Genomic DNA, 16059 nt, shown 5'->3' with positions numbered 1-16059 from the left:
GCTGGTGATAGCCTAGCATACTCAGCCGGATGGTGGACACGTGCATGCTCATGCAAGTTAGTCATGTTTGGGTACTTTGCTCGCACTATACGTCTGCACAAGCAGCACACCGCTTTCATCCTAAATTGGTGACTTTATATTTTTTTGTTTTTTTTAGTGCTGTCAGCGTTAACGCACCATCATGACGACTAACGCGATTAACAATTAACCCACCTGGAGCGCAGACTGAGTCAAAATCCCTGAAATGTCTCCGTCAACGCATTTCGGCAGTTTATCCGAAGTTTGTTTATTCTGCGCTCCAGATTAGTTGAGCGCGTAAATTTTTTTAATCACGTTAATCGTTATGACTGCGCTGACAGCCCTAATTTTTCTGGGAAATTAGTTTATCCATGTTTGGACTTCTGTGTTGTAAACGTGCAAATCAGTCCGTGCATGATTACACTGCTGCGGCCATCAAAAAGTCTGCGCGTGCGTGAATATATCGCCCATCGTGGATTATTGGACTGATGTCGGTTGGACAATTTTTACATATCGCCCAACTCTAGTGCCTACAATAATATATACAAGAACTCAATATTCAGATGCCACTGTGAGCAAGCACTTGGTGACAGTGGGAAGGAAAAACTCTATTTTAACAGAAAGAAGCCTTACGCAGAACCAGGATCAGCGAAGGCCGGCCTTCAAGGGACGAGCTTCGAGGCTGATCCATTAAGCTAAAATCAAAGTGCTTAAAACCGCAATTTCTCAAGTTGCCTCTGGCTGACTTCAAAAGCAAATCCCTCAGACTCCCATTTTAAAATGTCAGTGAATCCTAATGTTCTGTAAATCCCAGCAGTGACATCACCAATAGGCGCACTGCTGTCTGGATCTGGACCCAGAGGCCGTTCTTTAAGGACCCAGATTTACTAGATTTTGACAGACTGTTTGCATTTTATTCTGAGCAACGTTTCTTGTATTTACAGTAGGCCTATTTTGATCTGCAGAGCCTTTGTCTTTACTTTCCTGACTTTACTACTGGAACGCACCGACTCACTCCAGAAGCAACTGAATGCGGCTTAAACGTGCGGCAGACCAAACGCATGCGTTGTAACTCACCCATGTGACGCTAATCACCCAATCAAAAGCGTGTGTGAAAACTTCATGAGACGAAATGCAAAAATCTGAAAGATTTCAGTAAATCAACATTACAGCTCATCGATGTACATGTGAGGTGTAGTTTAAGAAAAAGAAGCAACAGGGAAACTCAAACTCTTACATTATTACACATTAACAACTTTATTTGAAGACTTTGTACTTCAAAAGTGGACCCCTTAGGTCACTATGGAAGTGAATAATAACCATTGTTGAAACACTGTTGAATTATACTTTGTTGTATTTGACAGTCAGTTGTTAACTATATACAAACCCTGATACAACCTTTAGGCTACTCTTCATAGCAGAGAGCTCTACTGGATGAGGATCTGGGGTGAGATAGTCACTGTTTATTTGGAGTTTATGCAAGTCAAGTCAGAGTAGTGGTTAAACTTTCTCTGATTTATAATGTTCAGTACAAAAGAATTCTTATAATCGTGCAAAAAAAAAAACTAGCCAAAAAAAAGTGTCTGATGGAAACATTTCCTCGTATCCGACTTATTACCGCCTGTGTGAAAGTCAGCAGGGTGGCAGAGCCGGCCTCGGTAGCGGTGATGGTTCCCAGCTCCGCGCTCGGCCCACTAACAGTTGTTCTTTGACAATAACAGAGGAAGTAATTTCTCCCTCGAGCAAAAACATCTGCTACCTGTTATACACAAACACACACAGCGACGCACATTAACATACATCAGACAGGTCCCGGGGCCAAAACCAGAATCCTCGTAAGCTCGGTGTAAACAGCGCCAGAGTGTGGCATACATGAACGTGCATACGTGCATGCACGTTGCTAGCGCGCACGCTCGCTCCCCGTCTCCGCAGCTCCAGTCTAAACATCGTCCTTGTTTCTCACACACAAAGCAGGGAGGCTACCGTCTTTATCTGCGACGTACGTGTGTGTGTGTGTGTGAGTGAGAGAGATGCTCCCTTCCACACGTACACTCAGACCTCTATCTCTGTCTTACTAAGTTTAGACCACTTCACCTGCATTGGGCTCTGCAGCTCTTTGCATATCTGCCTCCATCATCTCCACAATGCCCTCATTGTGCCCTCACATTAGCGTACACCTACTCACCTGCTATCTGTAGCCTCGGTATAGATAGTCCCCACAGATAATCAATCCCCGCCGATCAAACGAGTTCATCGTTACTTTATTGAACTCTTGAAACACTTGAGACACCTGAAGCTTTGACGCAGTCATGAAATTATTAATTAACACAAAACAGATGAGCAGAGCTATTCAGAGCTACACGTGGGAGATCTTACTTACACATCGTAGCATTAATTAGGATTCAGTCCTCGCAGTTTTATCTCATTATATAATGTTATTATAAGTATGACTACAAAACAATACCACTGGTGGGGTAACTGTATAGCAAAAAATAGCAGGCCTAATAACAGCAGCATTATTAATAAGGAAGAAATGGAGAATTAAACCCAAATATGTAACAATTCAGAGTAAAAGGGCTGATGTTCAACACAACTGTAAGTTAAAAACAGGAAACGTGATGTATATGTGCTGCAGTGGCTTATTATGTATTCACACTGTGGATGCAGCAAAGCTGAGCAGACAGTGTGTGAGGTACAATGGTCTGGTGTGCTTTCAGTGGAAGGAAAAAGGAAATGAAATGTCTAAGGAAGCCTGTAGGCTTCGGCTTTGCTGTATCCTGTACACATATTTGTGTGTCTGTGCGAATGTGACATATGCTACATGTGAGCCGTCTTAGGATGGCTACAAAAAAGGTTCAAATGAAAAAACTGCACGAAGAGGAAGCGAAACGAGGTTGAAACGGACTAAAACTGCCAAATAAGCAGATGTGTGAATAAACCTTTTCAAATTCAAACTCTAATGCAGGGGTGTGATTAAAGAGGGGGCCAGTGGAGCCAACGGAGCCTGGCTCAAGCCCCTGCTTCTCAGCCTGTGCACTCAAAAAGATCCACATAGCAACAGCTGAGGAACAGTCACCGTGGTGGGACACCAACTTCGTAATTTCTTGGGGTAACCAGTATGCAGCAGCAAATGCTCAAAGAGATCGACTGCAGTAAGAAGCGATTTCAGTTAAAACAGGTTCTAGTGAGCTCAGCTGAAAATGGTTTTGGTCATTTTTAAGTAAAACCTCTATTTAAGAATCAAGGATCATAGTTTCTCAGAATGGAGAAGTGGATTTGTGTCTTGAGAGTATATGGAGCTTGCAAAGATGCAGAGGGTGAAGGTAACAGCGAACCCTAAGCTAGGTGAGTGGCTCCAGCAGGTGCCAGGAACAACATCCAAGATCTCTGTCGGGAGGAGCGCAGTCCAGGAACAGCTAAGATACTGCACATGACTCTCCAGCTCCAAGGCCTCTGGTAGAGGACCCAAGCTTGAAGGATAAAGACCGCCCCGAGGGGCGAGAGGGGAATTGAATGTGGTCTGAACTGCACCTTATAGTTCATAGAGAGCCATGTTACTGTATGACAGATGGACAAAGCCACTGTGACACAGAGTCCTGAAGTCTTTATTTTGGACATGGAGGTAATTGTGTTTAGTCTAAGTTGCTAATCAATGCTATCAAGCCGCTTTAGCAAAGCTGTACAGGTACACCACACAGGCATAGATACCTGTGTCAGTGTTAAGTAACAGGATTTGTTTTGTTAGGTAATTGCATTGCAAGTGATCCAAAAGCCACCGACACCTCAAATGACAGTGAGACTATCGCACTAGCAATCGAGTGATTGCAGCCTCCTGCGTTAGGCTCAACCAGCCAGTCAAAGCAGCTACGCCACTAACTTCAACACCAAGCTTCAACAGAAAGGCTGAGCTTTATTTAAAACAGATACATCCACATTTGTCAGGAAGAGGGAAATGAGCCTTTTGGTGGAACTGCAGTTCCTAATTTTCATCTTCAGAAGCTGCCGCCTGTATGAAGCACGCTGTGTACAAAGACTTCACCTGTGTTTATGTGTTACAGTGTGACAACAAAACAAACTGCTGGCGACACATGTAAAGGTGGTGACTTCTAAATGATACAAGTCTGGATTCAATAAGATCCGAGGTGAGGTGAATCATGGGAAACAACAACAAAACAAAAGAATAAAAAGATGAGCAGAAACAGAGGGCACATAGATGAAGATGGATGAAGCTAGACCAGGAGACGTGGGGAAGCTTCACACGTGGCGACCATGACAGGAAAGGAGAGTAAACCGCTCTCCTCCTGAAATCTCCTCTAAGCTTTTAAGAGGCCCACCTCCCCTCCTCCATCCATGCCTTCATCCCACAGCGGACCTCCCTGCAGTCCAGACCGCCGTCCCCCCGTGAGTGTTCCATCTTCTCCAAAAAGAAGCGCACTTTTTCATTCTTTTGTCTCGACCCCCGGTTCCTACCGCTCCACGCCCACCGGCTCCCTGGCCGACCCCATCAGTGGCGTTCAATAAAAAGGCCGGGGAAACTCCCACTCCCCCCTCCCGTGTGTGTTGATATTACCAGCAGACTGTTTGGTTGTGTTTGTCAGAGTGTGATGACAGAACTAAACACTGGTATTTACTCTGCGATAACCGCCTTGTCTGGACAGGCTCTGTGCGGTAACTGAGTGTGTGGGACTGACAGATAATGTGTGTGTTTGCTGAGGTGTGATGCATTGTATCTCCAACCTCTCCGCTGGCGTCCGCATACGCCCCGTCGTGATAACTGCTTTGGTAATTGCGTTCTGCCTCTTCTCTTTGCTGGGTGGAAACGCAAATCGCAGCTCGGGTCCAGTGGTGATGATTGTCATGTTTTCATTTGGAATAAAGTTTATGTTTTGGAGATACACGGTGTGTCCTTGAAGGCTAACAACTGTGATGAATGCATTTCCTCCCTCATAAAACAACTGAGAAGCTCATTTTCATGTAATATGTCATCCCGGCGGCGTTGACATCCGTGTTTACGTGCTTGGAGTCTAGTTTCTTTTTCCTATTCTACATCACACTGATTAGTACATCAAATCCTAGGCGACTTCACTGAGATTTGAAGCTCCCGTTGCCTCGTTTGTCCTCGCCGCCGCGCCTGATGACAGCCCCCCATCTGCCTTTTATAGCTGAGGGGTAAAAACTACATACAATCTAATTTTCCTGACAAGTGAACATGCTGGCTTCATGTATAAATGTGTGCCTTAGCTCTAATAAGCTTCTTCTTTTTTTTTTAAAAAATGTGCCACAAGTTTTGAAGCATACAAAACAGCCCAAATACGTGAAAAATAAAACCCCACGTTTAGCTCTAATCTAACGCCAGACAAGCAGAAGCCTTATAGCGCCTTCTTCATGCTGAACATGCTTTTTAAACACACATCTGAACATGAAGCGTTTTGGCACACTTCAGCACTGATTCATGACTCTCACTAAGGCTACGTTCACACTGCAGGTCTTAATGCTCAATTCCGATTTTTTTTGTCTGCTTGTTCACACTACAAATAAAATGCAACAGCAAACGCGCTCTAGTGTGAACGCTCAAAGCGGCCCGCATGCACAAAAGACGACGTCACACTCTGTTTAGACCCAGAGCAAACAGTATTGTTTGACTGATGGCCGTTAATGTAAAGACTTGTTTCGGACTTTACGTTTCCCAATTTTGCTTTAAGTTATAAAGTTATTCTGTTACTTACATTTGGCCTAATAATGATCCTTATTGCTGTTTTAGAGGAGCGGTGCTTCAAAGGATAGCTGCAGATTTCTGTCAGAATCTGCAGATTATACAGTACAAATAAAATGTTCACGTTTCTCCAACATTGTCTTCCCAACAGTTTCACTGGATGGCCAGGAAGCGTTCACGATGTCTTCTCCGGCGCTGATAATTGGCGCCTGTCTTGTGTCAGTGACGTAAAAGACGGATTTGATGCGACCTGACCGTTCAAACTGCAGTCGCTTTCTAAAACATCAGCTATGTATCGGATTCAGTACCGCATACCAAAGTGACCCAGATTGGATTTGAAAATATCGGGTTTGTGCTGTTCACACTGTCACACCATGATCGGATATGGGTCGCATAGGGTCAAAAAACTCGGATTTGATGCGCTTTCACCTGCAGTGTGAACGTAGCCAAAGAGCTGGAGGCACTCACAGAGACCTCTGCAAAATCAGCTGCCTCTCATGTCTTTGTTTTCCATCACTGCCTTTGGTCTACAATTTCATGCAGCTAGTACAGAATGGACTCTATAGAATACAACTAGTTTTAATATTTGTACTGTGAAAGGTCAGATTAACAAAAGAAACACCTATGACTGTAATCGGTTGCCAGTGCCTTATTACGCAACTTTAACTAGTATTTTGATTTATTTCTCTTTTTTTTTTTTTTTTTTGGGGGGGGGGGGGGGGGGGGGGGGTGATCATTTGAATTTTCAAAAAAGGCTTTTCCCACATACAGTCACTGGCTAAAGACTAGTGATTGAGAACTTTTTATCATCCGTGAAACAACACCATCTAAGACAGATTCGTTCCCTTTTATTTTGAAAGTTTAGCTGCTAGGCGGATCCATATTGTGGCCGGCACAAGCATCTTTCAGCTTCCTCTCCAGTGAGTTTCTTCATCCCGTGGTGAGACTCCGACTCCAGCATCTCACCAATGTGGCAGATTTTATGTTCAGAGTACAAGGAGTACTGTTGCTAACTGCTTATTGCTCTAATTGCACAGCAACAAGCATTTCATTGCGTGTTGTACTATGTATGATTGTGTACGTGACACGTGACAAACTGTAACAAAGTGTGCCTACTCATATTTGCAGTAGAGCACCTTGTTGTGCACCCTCTTTTCACACGGGCACAGAATCAAAATCCAAAACGTTGAGTCAGGTTGTACGTAACTTAGAACTGTGCGCTCCTTTGCTGATTCGTACAGAGAACAACCACGTACGAACACACTGAAGTTACTAAGGTTTTGAATCCAACTCTACAAGAATCTTTGCGATCATTAAAACAACACCCCCTCCCCAACTCGGTGTCATCTTTACAAAGTGTGTGTGTGTCCTGGTTTATGCTGGCGTGTGCACGGGAGCAGACCTGCAGCAGAGTGCCGTGGACGCGGTTCTGTTGGAGTTTGGGTCCTGGTTCTAGAGGAAGTTCCTGCAGCAAGGTCTGGACGGTGCACGGGATTTGCGTGACCAGGACAAAGGGGACAAGAGCCCGAGCTGCCATTTCTCTGGTGCGATACACAGCCGAGCGGCCGCATCTGTGGAGCAGAGAAAAACATTAGTATCGTGGAAAAACTGGGGAAAGATGATGGCGGCGTCGTTATGATAATCTTTCAGTATTGCATTATGTAATATATCATTTGATTTCATGGAAAAAGTACTGATGTTTCCCCGCTATCACAAGTCAAAGATTGTTATTCTAACTTTTCTATGACAAATAACATAATCACCACGTATATTATCATTATGAAGTATCGTTATTTTGTTCTCCGACCACATTAAGTCATGGACATATTCTCAGTGATGACCTATGAGCTATTTGGTTTGGACAGTTGGCCGCTATTTTATTGCACTGCTTATGTAACATCTTTTTCTGCCTCTCCTGTTTCCCTCCTCTACTGCAAAGGGAAAAACAAACTGCTCCCAGGTCAGCTGATGACCGATAAACCCTGAATCAAATATTTTAGAATCATTACCTAACCAGCCAGGAAACGGCCTACTACATTTTGTTTTCGCCCACACACAGGCGCAGATGTCTCCAGCTCACGGTCATTTACAGTGTTCGTCGGTGATGGAGGCTGCAGCTAGTCACCCCGGGTGCATGCTAAAATTAACCTTGTTTACATGCTGCTAATCTTTCCTTCTCCGATGTCATAACAGAGCCGATGCATGAGGGAAGGACATGACCAAGACCTGAATGAGATAAAAGGGGGAAGGGTGAGACGGCTCGAAAGGAGCAGAGTAAGAGTTCAGCTACTTGCAGAAACAGATAGCTGGAGTACAGTTCCACGAAAAACAGCCATCACACTGGAAGAAAACTGACACCTACTAAACTGGCTGCCTTCAACAGATAAGCAGGAAAAAGCAAACATAAAAGTCTAACGGTTGCCTCTTGGAGACTGTGTACCAAACATACTGTATGTAGATGTTTCTGAAAGGAACCACAACACCGAGTCTTAATAATGCTCATGTACGTGTCACAGTAGACGTTAGAATACACGTGCATTTATATATTAGCACAGACAAGTCACAATGTGACATCCTACAGAGCTGAAAAGCCATTCTGGTAAAAACTTCTAAAAATTGCAGTTCCTCTAGTGTCCACTTGGGGCCATCTCCCCAGTGAGTCAATTACTACAGACTGCTATGTTAAAATACCTAATCTTACCACTTTTAAAGAAAAAACTCAAGTGGTGCATCGAATCCATTTCTCAAAATCCAGATTTTCTCATATCTATCCTGAAATCACTCCATATTGTGACAGATGCAAAACTGCTGAAGCCTCACTGATCCACATGTAGTGGTCTTGTCCCAGTCTTGTTCAGTTCTGGACAGACGTTTTTCATACCCTGACCAGGATTTTCAGTGTGACGCTGGCCCCTGGCCCCCTTCTTGTTCTGTTTGGCATCAGTGGGAATGAGGTGCATATAAAAGACAGGCGTTATCATTCTGTTCCCTGTTGGCCAGGAGGGCAATCCTACTGAGGTGGCGGGACGCTGTGTGAAATATACCATCCAAGAAGTCTGTGCTGCAGTTTTGAGGAGTTCTTTATTGATACCTTGTTCCTCAAGTCCAATATTGCACCCATACAGTTCATGGTTGTAGCCGTCCTTACCCTTTCCACCCTCCAATCCAAATAGTCACTTTTTGGCTCCAATAAACTAACATGGTGCCGACCAAAAATGCTAATGCTGATGTTTCAAAATGTAGAGTGCAAAAACCAATAGGTGATGTCATGGTGTCTATGACAAGCATGCATAGTTATTTACATGCAAAAAAGTAAAAAGTGGATCAAAGCTACATTAATACTGCCGGCTGTTTAGGGGCTTTCATGGCATTAAAACTGGCTGCTGGGGCCAAAAACAGCCCTCGGCTTTGCTATGAAAAATTCAAAGAAGCTTCCAGAGAAATGTGAAACACCTCTCATGCTGCAGCGGCATGTGGAGGTGAAAAAGAAGCCCGTCTTTTTGGCTCTGGTACTGAGTGGAGGTGAGATATGTTAGCAGATATCTGGATAGCACCGTGAGAGCGTATGTTAATAATAAACAGCATCTGTTAAGAGGAAGCAGCAAAGCCAATAAACGATCAAGTGTTGGATCTCCTGGTGATTTGACTGAGAGACCGGGACAAGAAGTGACAAGAAACGTCCAATCGGTATGCACTGAAACAAAGTGGGGGCTGTTTGGAGCAACAGATCAACTGTTAACAAATGTTTTTTCCACCTGCTGTGAACACACACACATACAGCCAGACAGACAACCAAAGGGCCCTGTATCAAACGCAGACAACAGTTTGCATTCCTGAGCTCTGCACGCCTGCACACGTGAATTTATGAGCACAAACGTCCCACACACAAACCCACCAAATTTCATGCAAACTCCTCACTTTCCACTCGTCCCAGCCCCCATTTGGGCCCCATATGTTAACTATCTGTGCTAATTTGTCCCATTGAAAGTCTTTTGCAAAAGGAAATGACAGTTTGGAAGGTTGTAATTTTAGGAACAGGGACGTCCCCTGTGGGATTCAGTAGGCAGACTGTTGACTGGCCTGGATCAGGCTCATCTGGGCCTCATTTTGGAAAGCTGGGAGAACTGCTTCCTCCACAGAGACTCAAGCATGTTGGCTAAACAAGCCTGAGAGTCAAAGCTGATTAGCAAAGAACCTACTGTAAGCAAATTAAGAAGCAAGGAGTGACAAATTAAACAATTTGGCTTCCTTCATTTATTCATATGGACGCGATCTAGCCAAGCAAAAACAATCCTTCTTTTACTTTACCACCAAAACTCTTTCTTTGTCCAGACTATTTTGCTGTGTGGAAAACCACTAGAATGTGTGTCAAATTAAAAAACATCCGGTATGAACCCGACAAGCATAATCATGGCTGCACGTAACTGTACATGCCTGGTTAGGCGGACAGCCAGCATAATGTAAACGTAATCATGTAAACATAATCATGTTCGCACTGCTATTTACGCTTCTGTCAGTTTTGTGTAGATCTTTGATATTACAACAGCCCGTATGAACTGAGCCATATTCAAATTGCCCACAGGCAAAAACCCAAAGACATCCAGTTAACAGTGAACGTATCAAAAAGATCTCATAACCTAAAATAATATGTGTCAAGTTTTCACCTGGACATCAAACTACACTGAAAGTTAGAGAATGTAAGGTTTTCACGTTATCGGCAGATTGCAGTCAACTGACTTCTGTTTTCTTAGTCCTCCCCAATTCAACAGTATAACCCTTGCTACGGTGGCCGCTGTAGGACATATCAAAAACATTAACTTTAAACTACATCTCATAAGTCTGCAGGTGGCCAGTGTGTTTATGTTATTTTTTGGACCAGATACAGATCTAACCTGGTGTTTTCCCCCCATCTGTGGAAGGCTGTCAGTCCACTGTTTACCTCAGCTGTCAATGACGTCCGCGCTCATTTACTCTTGAAGAGGCTGTAAAACTTTGTGAAAGGTGTCCAATGTGGGCCAGTCATTTAGAGAAGCCCACTTCTGACTGATAACAGCGATGCTGAGGTGAGTTGGTGAAGATATCCTGAACTTTTCTGTGGGTAAGCAGCACTGCTGTTCCTTCCTGTCGTGTTCGGGTCAAATCTGACTGATTTACAACTTAAAACAATCATAAATACTGTTTTGGTTTTTACATCTGATGGCCTCGAGGCCTTATGACATCCTCCACACTGTGCAGGTGAACATATGAAAGTGATGATCACCTCTTTCATTGAATGTTGAGTATTTTAATCAACCTTGATACATCTGTGGTGTTCCCGGTCAAGAGTGACCACCATAGGAGATGAGTGGGAATCCACTAAGCCCCCCCCTCCCATTGACTGAATGACCCCCTGAAAGACCCACTTTATGACCTACTGATTGACCCACTGAACTGAATTTGGTGGTGAAAAATGTTTACCGGGAAGACTAAAGTAAGGGGGTGGTGTACACAGAACTGGAGGGTTAAAGCTGATGTTATTAGCCTGTGTTCATCTGTGTAGATCTAAGATTACTAGACTGACGCTTAGTGAATAAACTCTCATACAACGTGAAAATGCAATCAAACTATTTATTGGAGAGAAATTGTGAGTGTTTTAATGTTTTTAGGTCACTTAAACCAAACGTTAGTCGGAACGGTCTCGTGTCTAATCTGCTGACATTAAGTACTTCTGACAATATCAGGAATAAACAAGTATCTTGTTGCACTATTTCTTGTGTTAGAGCTCTGACTCCGGTTCAGAAGACTTGAGGCTTGAGGTGATGAGGAAGAGGATGATGTTTTAGAAAGATGCCAGTCACACCGTCCCTTTCCTTCAAATTATTATTATTTGGTGAAGGAGACCCCTCTCAGTTAATAAAACACAGGTATGACCCTTCATGTCTTAAGTTTGAAGGTTCAGGCATGAATTTCAGTGCTCTACACAGCACGCAAACTCCTACAAGTTCTCTTTTGCACGGCTTTTGGCATACCATCTTGTATCTTCTTATTCTACAGTGCTAGCTTTCATCAGTTTCATAAACTCCTTGCTGCTACTAGTTGGCCTGATTAGCACACAGGGTACAGCTTCAGTTTACATTATGAAATGTAATCCTGTAATGTGTCAGTAAACTATTTCCTTTTTATGTCAGGCATAGTTCAGATACTGATGGCAAGTTTGGTCTTCTCTAGGCATTTGTTCACCATTCGTCATCGTGGGGAAATGCACTGCATTGTATTAAAAAAACAAAAAGAAACTGATAGCAGTCCCTTTTGAAGTCAGTTTATAGGCATTTCTGTGCCCTTTCTAAAGAAATGAGATGTGAGACAGTGCGGGCCAAAAAGGAAAGGAAGGGAGTGGTGCAGGCAGGGTGAGCAGAAATGCCTGGGCTGGATATCACGGGATATAAATCACTACCACAACACTCTGAGGGCTTACAGTTAAGATGGAGAGACAGAGAAAAGGAGAGGCGCTCCAAGGAGATAAGACACTGCGGATAGGAATGAAGCCATTAATTATTATAACAAACGTCCGCTTCTCGTCATCCTCCCCCATTTTCTCGTCATCATCATTATTCACTCCGTCATTACGCATGCAGGTGTGACGCTTGCAGAGGGCCCGGCATCGAGGGAATGTTACAAATCTAGTGAGGATGAGGTGGGAGGTTATGAAGATTTAAAAAAATAATAATTTGCTATGCGGTGTAAAGGAGTTATACCACAGTATTTGAGTATGGTGCTCTGGCCTGTCAACAGGTGAAGCTAAGCAACATTTAATCCTTGGAGGTGACGGGTCAGGTCTTATGGAGACGGGGAGCACGCGGTGGGCGACAGCCATCGGCCTCATCAGACACGTCCTGCACACGCCTGGGGTAGATGGGTTGGGGGATGGAAAGGGGGTATCGCAGAGAAACATGGCTGGAGCCAAAGAAGTTGTGGCTGGGCTATATTTAACATCTCCAACATGTGGGCTTCATTTGGCTAGATGTGTGTGCTGCATACCTTCTCTGACAGTGCCAGACTCAGCCGAAAGCCCTTTTATTTTCACCCACAAGAGATGGAACTCTAAAGGCATAACTACGAGATTTCACTGCGGTTCAGACTTTTTATTTTTTTAAGAACGTATGCATTCAACGAAGGCAAAGTCACACATTTACAGGTGCAAATGGTAACGGCTCCAGTTTATGACCCAGTCAGCTTCTGATCACACTTCACTTTCCATTTTCTATGTGTGTCACTAAATATGGAGTGAAATGAATTATTCAACAGGTTATTATCAGATGCGAGTTAGATGGCTACCTAGAGCTGGGCGATAGAACGATAACGATATGTATTTCGAAATAACTTTTTCTCGATAGAAAAATTAAACTATTGCGATAGGCCTCACCGCTCTTGTCCTCTTAAAAAAAAAAAAAAGAAAACAGCCAATCCAAATTAAGTAGTCGCAGAGCCGAACCAATCACAGCCGCAGCGTCACGTCACGTGACTTGTTACGTACGGCACAAGTGCCAAGCCGCACATGTGTATTTGTTTGGGAAGCAGCCAGCCCCGTACCGCCCGGGTAATGGAGGAAATGAGTGTGCCGACTAGAGAAAAATCAACCGAGGCGGACAGGTTACCGAAGAGAAAACAGATGATGGTTCCAATGCCGGAGAGATTGTCGAACGGAAGAGCCATAGAAGTTCCGTAGTGTGAAGGTATTTCGGCTATTTCAAGTCAAACAGAGTAGCGCGCACTGTAAATTGTGCCGAAAGCAAGTCTGGAAATACAATAAAGCGGTGCATGCTCAGTCTCTGACTGGAAGCGCTAATTCGTCATTCGGCTTTTGTCAGACTAAAGTAACTGTTAAAACTGTTTGAAAAGCTCAGCTATACAACAAGGAGAGATTGAGAATTTCCTTTTAGTTCTCAGTTTATTTGATATTGACAAAAGTTAGTCAGTTTTGTCTGTTCTTCTGTAAAACAAACTAAGATTTATTTTTAGAATTAATATTTTGTTTCTAAGTGGAATTGACAATTTAGTCTGTTTCGATTTGTTCTATTTTGAAACTTAAACGCTTTAGCGGCTGCCTTTTGTGTAGTTTGCAATATTTGCCTTTATTTATCTGAAAAAGTCTCATGTTCCTTAAGTACATCTACCCTGTTGAACTTATCATCCATCCATTCGCTTCCCTTATCCTTTTCAGGGTCGCGGGGGGCGCTGGAGCCTATCCCAGCTGTCATAGGGCGAGAGGGGGTACACCCTGGACAGGTCGCCAGTCTGTCGCAGGGCCAACACACAGGGACAGACAACCATTCAGCACTCACATTCACTCGCACATTCACACCTAGTGGCAATTTGGATTATCCAAGTTAACCTATCCCCACAAGCTGCATGTCTTTGGACGGTGGGAGGAAGCCGGAGTACCCGGAGAGAACCCACGCAAACACGGGGAGAACATGCAAACTCCACACAGAAAGACCCCGGCCTGATGGTGGAATTGAACTCAGGACCTTCTTGCTGTGCGGCAACAGTGCTAACCACCTCCGCCTGTTGAACTTATTATGGGAAATAAATATTTAAATAAAAACAAGCTGCTGATTATTTCACATTTTACTTGTGAGCAACGGCACATTTAAATCTTACAAATATAGTTATTTGGCTTATATCGTGATAGATATCGTTATCGCCTGAAATGAAAAAAAAAAACATATCGTGATATGAAAAAATCTCATAACGCCCAGCTCTATGGCTACCCCATACATGCATGTAGTTCTGCTGGAGGTTTCTTCCTGTTAAAAGGGGGTTTTTCTTTCCCACTCTCGCCAAGCGATTGCTGAAATTACTGTATGGCCTTTACCTTAAGGTATAAATCGGCTTAAGGCAACTGTGGTTGTGATCTGCCTATAAAAACAAAAATGAAGTGTTTTGCAGCATACGACTGAAGACGTGGATCAGACTAGAAACAGTTACAGAACCAGCCCTTAAGTGTGCAGTCAGACAGAGTGTACAGATGGAGGAAAAACCAAATGCGATCAAGACCAGATTACCAATACAGGTGAAATAGTCTTGGAGGTCTCTAAAGATCCTGAGGCAACACGTCAGCGCCTAAAGAGCTGCTGGTAAAAACTTCAAACTGGAAAAAAGAAAGTTAGACTATTTTTGTAGTCATAACTGAATCCAGACATTGTTTAAGCATTCTGACACATATCCGTAGTCCAATAACAATTGTCTCTGTAATAAAGGGTACAATGCCAGCAGGAAATGCTACAACTTAAAAGCACCGTTTAATGGAGCCAACTTGTCAAACTGAAAACAACATGATTTTTTTTAAAGGCTAAATATTTGGGGCACTAGCAGCTTTGCATTTCCTGTTCTTTGACTTTGCTATGTCTTATAACCTTGAGCTACACTATTATGTACAAACACATACCTTATTAGCATTACTCATACAACAGGGTTGAACTTGACTGTTTTAGAGGGCAGAGGTTTCACCCTCACACACTAGAGTTTCGTGCAATAAGTACTAATCCTGAAAGATCATTGGGAAGCAGAATGACTGTGCTAACCTGGCAAAGGACCAGTAGCAATAGTTGCCCCAAATCTCCACCTTTAAACATAACAAAGGTTGGATGAAGGAAAACACAAAACAGTCATAATTCCCCTTGAGGTGCAGAGGAACGTGAACATCTAAACAAAATTCTCATGCCAGTTCCTTCAAACAGTTGATGAGAATTTTGCACGCAAACGCCAAATGTCACCCTCACCGTGGCACTGAAGACACTGAGGTCAATGCAAAGGGAGTCAGACTACTCCTCTGGGGAGGCACAGATGTTAGCATGAAACTTGAATTCCTTTCAAACTTTGAGTCTGGGCCAAACAAACTAAAAGAGCTGCTCAACACCAGAATATATTATACAGTAAACCGCAAGCAATGCAGCTCTACCGTTTCACTAAAAATGTGACAGATGTTTATCCAATCTACTTGAAAATTGGAGGATTTACTGCCTGGTTAGTTTGAGGTATTTGGATGAGTGGTTCTTATATTCCAGTTAACAAGTCTGTAGGGTGAGGGGCACTAGCTTTGTGAAAACACTGACTCATTTTAAATCTCATTCCCCAAAATCTTACCCTAAGCATCGCAACTAAACTAAACATTAAAAAAAAAAGATAGACGTAGCCATGGAGACAAAGACACCCGCCTGCCAAAAAAAAAAGGCCACTGCACTAACAATAAAGCCAAATCCCACAACTACTGTACTCACAAAGCATGCTACAATACCAGTTTTATGTCTCCTCACTATGCCAGCCACTAGAGCAGGGCGATATGACCA

General features: G+C 43.4%; 1 protein-coding gene across 1 annotated transcript in view; it reads right to left on the bottom strand.

Moving 5' to 3' along the window:
* thada (THADA armadillo repeat containing) overlaps window positions 1-16059 on the bottom strand; it is a 130505-nt gene that overhangs the window by 55122 nt on the left and 59324 nt on the right. Inside the window, exon 29 of the mRNA XM_005936863.2 lies at window positions 7134-7302. Coding sequence (XP_005936925.1) covers window positions 7134-7302 — 169 coding nt within the window. The remainder of the gene's footprint in view (window positions 1-7133; window positions 7303-16059) is intronic.

This window comes from Haplochromis burtoni, unplaced genomic scaffold (assembly GCF_018398535.1).
Source record: "Haplochromis burtoni strain Fernald_Lab_line unplaced genomic scaffold, NCSU_Asbu1 Contig_215, whole genome shotgun sequence".
NCBI lineage: Eukaryota > Metazoa > Chordata > Actinopteri > Cichliformes > Cichlidae > Haplochromis > Haplochromis burtoni.
The sequence above is the reverse complement of the archived record's forward strand: the minus strand, read 5'-3'. Positions and strand labels throughout refer to the sequence as shown.